This window comes from Aspergillus neoniger (assembly GCF_003184625.1).
Source record: "Aspergillus neoniger CBS 115656 unplaced genomic scaffold BO87scaffold_16, whole genome shotgun sequence".
In the NCBI taxonomy this organism is placed as follows: Eukaryota; Fungi; Ascomycota; class Eurotiomycetes; order Eurotiales; family Aspergillaceae; genus Aspergillus; species Aspergillus neoniger.
In genome coordinates, this window is record NW_020291144.1 from 702,467 (window position 1) to 711,278 (window position 8,812).

The 8,812-nt window shown below is 49.8% G+C and overlaps 1 protein-coding gene across 1 annotated transcript; it reads left to right on the forward strand.

Annotated features, from left to right (window-relative positions):
• The first annotated feature begins 5,946 nt into the window (after positions 1-5,946).
• On the forward strand, positions 5,947-8,225 carry BO87DRAFT_58162 (copper fist DNA binding domain protein). Its single transcript, XM_025629403.1, has 3 exons — positions 5,947-6,266; positions 6,339-6,512; positions 6,569-8,225. Exons 1-3 carry the CDS (start codon positions 6,191-6,193, stop codon positions 7,912-7,914), a joined length of 1,596 nt encoding a protein of 531 aa, XP_025479859.1. The 5' UTR covers positions 5,947-6,190; the 3' UTR covers positions 7,915-8,225.
• The last annotated feature ends 587 nt before the right edge of the window (positions 8,226-8,812 follow it).

The following is an 8,812-nucleotide window of genomic DNA, read 5'->3' on the forward strand; positions in this document are numbered from 1 at the left end:
ATGAGAAACCGGGGACGAGGATATAGTTTCATATTGGGATGATCGCGCCGACGCGGAGGGCCGGCTTTTTGTTTCTGCGTCCAGCGACGGATTAATACTATTTCCCACCGGCCCAGAACTCGACCATCGCTTCTTTCACTGGCGACCAGAAGTTGGTCTGATCAATAGTTTCATCGAGCTGGAAGGGTTTGTCTTGATGAAATCTGCTTGGATTTTGTCTGCCAGGATCCCTTTCCTACTATCTCAACCTCGCCCTGTTGATCCGGTATATGAGGCGATTGCCTGGGACTTGTGTGGTTGACCCGTAACTTCACCAGCCGTTGTCCTTCAGGTTCAGCTGCCAGCTAATGTTTACAATCACCACCCAAGTTCCCGTGAACACTCCTATTGATTCTCTAAGTTTGGACCTCTTCGCTACATGAGCACCAGAATTTCCGCTTCAAATATCCAAACTCCGGGTTCATGTGGTGAGCTCTCACGTGAGGATGCTGTACGACGCCTATCGCTCAAGGAGAGCTCACTTGCAGCCAACTTTGTCCTCATGCTGCACACTTAATCTCCGACTCGGTCTTTTAACAATCAGCATGCAATTGTTCAATCCTTGGTCTGAGCTCTGAAAAGGAATTCGGTTGTGCAGTCTCTTTTTGCATCTGAACAAGAGCCTCAAGTCTAGGCTTTGGCGTGACATTCATCCTCTGGATCTCCTTCGCCTATCACAACGATAGGTTCGGACGCTCTGTATATGTGACGTCCTGACTATAATCGCTCTTGCTGATACAGCTCTTCGGATCAATTGGCCGTTTGAGGGCACTTTGAACTTTACGTTCGAGACACCTAGTTCCTACCGACGGAAAGATTACAGCTCTGCCACGTCGGCCAATGCATTGTGTCGGTCTTGGTAAAGTAACATGCACCACCGAGATTTTGCGGTTTGTTATGCCTTCAGATCCACTGGCTTTTATTGTCAAAGTATTTATCGCATGACAGTGGTAGCATTACTTCATCTATCAATCGATTGCGGACCTCACCGGATGTGGATCGAGTGTAGCTCGCATCAGACTACCCCTTACGACGATATGATGCCTTACAATGACGACCTCAGGTGCCCCTTATTCTCGATGGCATGATTATCACTCTGTGACTCCTACAGGATGCATAACACTAGACGAGGTATCTATGCTTCGGCCTCAACCTCGGATAATTCGTAGGGTTGGCAGGTAGTTAGTCTTTGCCAATGGACTAAGTTACGGTATAATGCATAGGCCTAGTCGCTTTTTGCATCTATCTCCATTCACAAAACCTAAGTACTGCACTAAGTGGACTCTTGTTGTTAAAGATCGTCAACGAATGTCCCCTGCATCGCCGATGTTCTGGAGGAAGCGGCTCGAGTCACCAAACTACTCGTAAGCGGATCTGAGCTCATCAATACGGGGTACATAATATTGATACCAAAAAACAACTTTCATCACTCCAGCCGCCGATAACTGACCTACATAATTGCAAAACGGAACAATTTGATAGTAAGAACCATAGCGGCTCCCACGGTCTCGTTTCCATCACAACCCAAGAGCGAGCACCAGAGACAAATACCTTCAATCACTTTCCTCCACAACGCGGGCACGGTCCGTTGTTGGCTGGGGCTGACCGGTGCGCAGTAGGCTGAAACAGGTCCCACCGCGTCGTGTCTGAGCTAGTCTAGTCTACTTTGTAATTAGTTGGTAGACTACCAGGGAGCAAGCAGCTCAGCCTATCCTAAATTAAGCCCTGCATTTTGGGGGGAAAAGAAAATCGCAAGGCGTAAATTCGCCGACGGGGAAACGACGGGTGCGATCCGTACGTAGTTGACAAAGCAATTCAATGGTTCCGGTTCAGCGGTTGATACGTAGGTTGCTTTTTTTCTTTTCTCTCTTCCCTCAACCTTTTTTTCTCACAAACAAGAATTAATAATTGGGGTGGGTTTGTTATCATTATGTAGACTGGAACGGTGATTCCGTTATAGCCACCACCGGCCTAAGTGATTTGGGTGGAACTATCTGGGGAATAATCAATGGAGGTTCCAGTCCCGGGATGATGATCCACCCAGACAAGGCAAGTCAGCCTAGCCGTGTTGCTAACTAGTCAAGAGGAACTAACTAAAGATGATGCTAGTTAGTTAGGCTCCGGCTGGGTCATCCTAATAAGTCCTTAGTAACTAACCAACTAACTGTTAACAACGGACTACGCCGAGTAGTAAGTGGAGGCGCAGACGGTCAGGTAATGGAATGGATCCCGTCTATCTAGCGTGTACAATTCACAATACGTTTGTGACCCAGGTTTACTTGACTTACTTAGTAACTGGGCCCGGTGTGTTCAGACAACCCATGTTCAACTTCCTACACTAAACCGTTGGCTACCCTATCATCGGCATGGTTGCCGGGGTGTTGGTGTTTCAAGTAATACGCTTTGTTGGCTAGAATGCCTCCCTATCTGAAATAGTAGCTTCAGCTCTCTGCTGCAGCAATGTGGAGTTGTAGTTCACATAGAGTATCTAGGGGACTTATGTACCTGGTGAACTCCATCTTACTTATTGCAGCCGAGGGAGCGTTTCCCTTTCATTGGCGAGCTGACGACGAAGGATAAAAGGCCATACCGTGGGATTACCAGGGCGAGCTCACTCAGGGAGGCCCCGAAGGGACCCGACTATAGTCAGAATGGAGGGTATAATTGGCGGAAGAGAACATCCACCCAGCGCTGTGTAGATCAGGCCCCGCCGCATGACCGACCATCAAAACCGCTGCAATTACCCCAAACAAGAAGCAGTGACGCCATCCCGCAGTCCCCAACAACCCGTGATTTTGACGCTGGGATCTGAGTCCCTAAGTGGACAACTGATCGGTGATGTAAAACATGGTCCCTAGCAGAATTGGTATCTTTTTCCTGACTCTCTGATAGGCTTCTTGTTGATGGGCGAAGTAATGAAGGAAGCAATGTCACAATCTCAATGGTCGGCAATTCCACGGAAAGTTGTCAGGAATTTTCACACCGATACCATACCGTACGTCGTCAATACACCCTGGTTACAGCACAAAACAGTTGAACCTGAACCTGCATCTCAACCTGTGCTGCTGCGTACCTACTTTTGACTTCCCTTTTTGAACATCTCTCTGGTCTCAAATGGGAGGTTACCTCCTCCATTCAAGTTAGTAACACTGCAGCCGGTCGGAGTCACCGACATTATACTCCTTTCATAAGCAATATGTCAATAATTCTCCTGTGTGTGCACAATTGCCCCGGAGTACGGAGCACAGAATGTTCGGCATTAGGACAGGGGACAGAATCCAGGGCACATGCATGAAAGGTCGAACCGCTCGATGGGCACAGACTTTCCAGCCCGGGACGTGGTTCAGTCCACGGGGTCAACCATGGTCGGATTCCAGTGCCTGCCCATTCGCAAGTCTTTTTGTCCGGTCAGAACCGCATGAGTGGCTGGAGCAGAAAAAGAGTGGATTGCATAGAAGACTGGAATTTGGTTTTCTAGAACTTATGGCTGTGAATTCGTAAGGAGAGGAATGACTGACGGGTGGCCTAAGGCGTTGAAAGCTGATCTACCACTGGAAGAACTACTATGTACTATTAGTACTGACCACCACTTACTTACTTACCCGCAGCAGCAGCAGTCCATCCACTACTACTTTATTGTACCTTCCCAAGGCAGCAGGCATTTGCCCCAACAATCATTGGTTCGGGACACGTCGCGGATTGTACCATGGCGGCTGACGCTAACAAGAGATTCCCGAAATAATTATCAACACATAGTTCCCAGCTGTGCAGCATCACTTTGATACTGGATTCTTCTGGCCATGTCCCTGTCCTGCTGCATCACTGGAAGAGGGATCGGTGTCGGAATATCTTAGGCCAACCAAGGTAATATTGTCACTAGTGACCGGCCCGGTTGTCGTGCCCCAGAGTTTTCGTAACAGGATCCATTCGGCCCCTCAACAGAGTTTGATCCGTTCTCCACGAAGCCTTGGGACCACAAGTTTGTAGACTAAGGCTCCTCGACGCTTGGAAGTCTGAACCCTAACCTAAGACCTAAGGACAAGTTCCTGCCAACAGTCTAACCGTTTCCAGGCGGTCTAATTCTGAGCGGGCTATCTAGTCTATCCTGGCGTGAAGCGCGGCTAACCGACTTTGCTACGTTTAGAATCATCACTTGGATTAGAACAGGGGGGTGGGATGGAAAGATAGATCAGGATAAGAGGACGAAGCCAAGTTTCGGAAGAAATGGTTCCCCCCCAAAAAAGCTGTTGCGTCGTCGGAGATCCCTTGCATTGGCACATAAGGACTTGAAGGAGGTAGCTGGGTCGAGTTCGAGATCTCAATCTCACCTGAAATGCTTTGCTTGGTTTGGTTTGGATACCGTATGTTACGTCTTTCCGAGCCATCTTAGTAGTAGTGAATTAGCGGCGGTGCACACCGAGTATCAGAGCGCGCTGGCTGCATGCTTTTTAATGTACCTTGCTCTGGACAGCAAGAAAAAGTCTCCTGCTGACGCGGCAAGAAACATGGCATTTAATGCACGACACGAATACCAGGTGAATTGGTCAGGATGGATTGCGAGTAAGAGGGGGTGAAAATCCAGGGGTAAGGCAACCAAATCGTAGGTAGGGGTTGACAGAATGGTTCTGGAGTGACTACTGTAGGCTCTAGCCACAAGGCTGACTGAACAATCCGGGATCGCATACCTGGGGGAGAAGAGGGAGAGGAAGAGGGGGATCGATTTGCGTAAGAAATGGAATCGTGCGTGACAGCTTGGCTGTTCTGGCACGAGGCTTCGTCAGAAACAATTTATTGCCCAATTCTAGTATCCATGGAATGGCCCGTGAGCTATGTGGAGCGATAGGTTGTTCTTTCACCTGTTTCCTTTCTGTGCGTGTGTGTGGGTGTGTGTAGGCTTGTGGAAAGATAGTAATTCGTATTCAGGGATCAACTACTGAGTTTTAAGGAATTAGAGGGAAGGAAGAAACATACCAACTACAAATAATGTTCGGAAATTTTTATCTGCTACAGAATTGAGTGTCTATGCTATAAGTAGTAGCAGTAGTAGCAAAGAAAGCGTCCGATCAACACCGAACGTGGAAGAAAAAAAGAAAAAGAAACCATACATAAAGTAACAGTAAAGGTGTTGTAAAGTAAGTAAGGAAAGAACTGAAATGAAATGAAACAAACCAGTAATAAATACAGTGAATAGTTCACACACTCCGGTTAGGCAGAGAGACCAGAGGTGCCACGCAAATCTCCTTGCGGGCGCCGAGTTGTTCCACTTTCCCTTCCACTTCGCCGCCCCCCTCTGACCCTCTCGCCGAAACCCAAAGCGACCGGACTGAATTGCGACTACTTCTTCCCGCTCCCCTCCCGCCTTTCTCCCCCCCTTCTCTTCTTCTTTTTTTTTCCCTTTTCCTCTTTTCCACAGGGTTACTTCTGCAACTCTGCCTCGAGATCGATCGCTTTTTCTCTTTATCTTGGCCGCCACAGCCGGTATTTGGTGTCCTGTCTCACGGCCGGCGCCAAACGGTGCGTAGGCTTTGGCCCCCCCATTCCCTTCAATCCTCTTTCTCCTGATTCTTCCTTTGGATTTTTGTGTATGTTCCTGTTGGGCTTTGCTCGTTCCGCTTCGAACTGCCCATCCCGCCCCTGGTACCTGGGTGTTGCCATTGTGTGAACAACTTGCCTACCCGCTTCTTTGTTCTCGCCTTTTTTACACTACTATACTATACTCCCTTCCCCGGGCTTCTTCTATCGGGCTTGCCAAATCGTAACGGCAGCCTACATCGACCTTCACGACCTCAGTTGCGATTCGACCCTCTTACAGGTGAAACGGCGTTTCTGTGACCTCGTTCGGTGCATTGGGATATTCAAGCTGGTGATACCCTTGCTTTGTTGGAGTTTGCCTTGGTTTCTGCTGGTCCGATCTTTGCGACGGACCACACCACCTATACCTCGAATTTCTCGCCTTGACGGCCTCTTCGCTTTCCTCCGGCAGGTCTTCCTGTTCGGCTTAACATCCTCATACAAAACCATTCCACATATAAAAGACCAAAACTAGGCGGAGAAGCGTGCGACTTCTCGGCCCCCACTCTGTTCACTTATACCCTTTTGATCTATATACCGTCGCGAATCGTCGCATGTTCCTTTCTCAGTAACCGCGGCGATGCTTATCGATGGCGAGAAGTGGGCTTGTGAAGCTTGCGTCCGGGGTCACCGTGTCAGCAGCTGTCACCACAGTGGTAAGTGTGGCAACTATCTCTGATGCATCACATTCTTCTCCCGTCGCAATTGCTAACGTGGCTTGGCTACAGACCGCCCCTTGACCCACATTAACAAAAAAGGCCGTCCTGTCTCCCAATGCGCTCACTGTCGCGGCCTACGCAAGTCACGGACAACCCACACTAAGTGCGAGTGTGGTGACAAGAAAAAGAATTGCCACAAGAATGACTCAGATCCCCATGTTACTGATAAGCGGGATCACAAGCGTGAGCATGATGGTGATGGTGAACTGGTTCATAGTTTTCTGATCTGGATTTTACAGAGGACTCTCGTCCAAAATGTGGCTGCACTCATGGTCAGCGCTGCACCTGTGCGCTGAAGAAGGAACCCCACCTGGATACCGTTCCGGAGACCGGCCTCCCTCCACCCCCAGCTGCGGCGCTGTTGGATCAACCCAAGAAGCCGCAGCTGACATCGACCAAATCGGAGAGTACCTTGACTATTTTCCGCGATGGCCACCACAAGCCGGCTCATAAGCACAACGACATGGCTCACAAATGCGGTCTGCCCTACACGATACCCCGTTCTCATACCATCCACGCTGGCGATGTGGCCCGCCGCTCGGTCGACCACCTGCCTCTGGTCCAGCCCACGATGCTCAACGAGGGTTTCGCGAACCAACAACAGCCTGCAGAACAGTCACCCGCGCGCGGACAACATCGCCGTGTCAAGTCTGAACATGGTTCTCCTGAGAGTGCCCCCGTCGTCTCGCCGGACAACGTCCCGACAACCGTTCCCCCACTCGACATCTCGTCCTTTTTCCCTCAAGTTCAGACAGCGGAGAACGCTGGTGACGTTGGCGTTCCCGAGCCGGTCTCGATGCCTATGAAGACCCCTCTGGACCCACTGGTCACGTCGGGGTTACCCTTCGACATGTCATCATTCTCATCCTTCCCAACAACAGCGACATCGCCTGTCAATTGTGTCGCATTCCAGGACCCCTACAAGGAGCCCTTCTTCACGTCCCCTGAGGGCGACGTGTCTCTTCAGTCGACCGCATTCAGCGCCCCTCCAGTAGATTGGTCAAGCTTCCCTCTGTACTCCTCGGAAGTTCCAGCCGCGACAAGCACTCAAGCACCCTCCTACGCAAGCTTCGATTACAACTCTATGGCTCCCGGATACCCAGCCCCGTCATCGTCCGGTGACATCTCTGAAGCGGATGAGTTCGCGCCGATCCCTGGCTTGGGACGTACGGGCAGCGATCTGCACGATCTCAACAGCGTCAGCGAGGGCTCCGATATCGACCATTTCCGCATTAGCTCGGCCTCGTCATTCATCGGCCTTCCTCAGGCACAGCTCTTGGCATCGAATAACCTTGAGTCGATTGACATTGACGACTTCCTCAAGTCGGCCAACGAGTCCACCGCGGCGTTGGAGCATCAGCTCCAGGCCACCATGGGCATGGAAGCCAAGCAACTTCCGACCGAGGATGCCTTCGCCATGTCGAATGCTGAGACCTTCAAGCCGGTGACTACGCCGACTGCCAGCATGTCGATGGCCACGCCCCCAACCGAGGCCGCTTGGAACGTGGGACTCTTCGACCCCAATACTGCCCCCATGAGCGAAAACAGCAATGGCAATTTCTACGTGCCGCCATGGGTGCAGTAGGGCTGCTTTTCGATGAGACGCGGCTTGCTACATAGTGTTGTGGTCTGTTCGCGGCACCTTACCACCACCTCCACACCGTCTGAGTGACACCCACGTCTTCATGACCTTGATGAGAGATGATGATAAATGCCTGATTTATCTGTGTTTTATTTAGCAGTCCGAGAGTGACACTAAACTATAGCATCCAATTTTATAAAGATTACTATTGCTATTTTATTTTTATTCGGCTTTTTTTTCACTACCCTCGCGGGTTTTGTCTATCCCTGTGTACATTTGCCTATTTTTACCCTCCCTAGGTCCTTTCTTTCTGGCTATTGTGTCAAGTCACTCGCTCTGCCTTTTTCACTACCCGCATACATAGAGCTGATTTCTGCAGCGTTCTTCACACGATAGACAGCGGGTCTCTTTGTCTCAATGAAGAAAGACTATTCTTAGTTTGTGGAGTGCGATCGTTCCTTCCATGCCCCGATCCGCAGTGGATCGATCATTCTTCTCATCAGGGACAACGCAGATGCCTGTTAGACAGGTAGTAATCCTAATCGGGGATTACGTCAACTCAAGCTGCAGCGAACCAACAATAGAGCGCTAAGCATTTTGTGCGACAGACGCAGACACCGAAACACTATTTTCGGTATCTACTCTGTAAATTTACAAATAAAGAAACCGGTTGTAAAGAATGAATAATTTGATAGATTGTCAATGTATGCATCATGTATTGAATAATGTACAGTAAAGGAATATGTACGGAGTAATTTGTGTATGTATGTATGCATACTGTAGTAGCGGTGAGCAAAGCCGGTTCTAAGTCCGGCGGTGTGGGTGGGTGGGTTTAAATTGTCATCATTTGTGGCTTGCTTGTGCTTGCAGTTCAGATGGTTCTAGGTTCAGCTGTTGATTG

Excerpts from the sequence above, each read along its gene's own strand:
- BO87DRAFT_58162 (XM_025629403.1), top strand. The coding sequence starts at position 6,191 with ATGCTTATCGATGGCGAGAAGTGGGCTTGTGAAGCTTGCGTCCGGGGT. Across the intron at positions 6,267-6,338 it reads CAGCAGCTGTCACCACAGTG|ACCGCCCCTTGACCCACATT; the intron begins GTAAGTGTGGCA and ends GCTTGGCTACAG. Across the intron at positions 6,513-6,568 it reads TGATAAGCGGGATCACAAGC|AGGACTCTCGTCCAAAATGT; the intron begins GTGAGCATGATG and ends TGGATTTTACAG.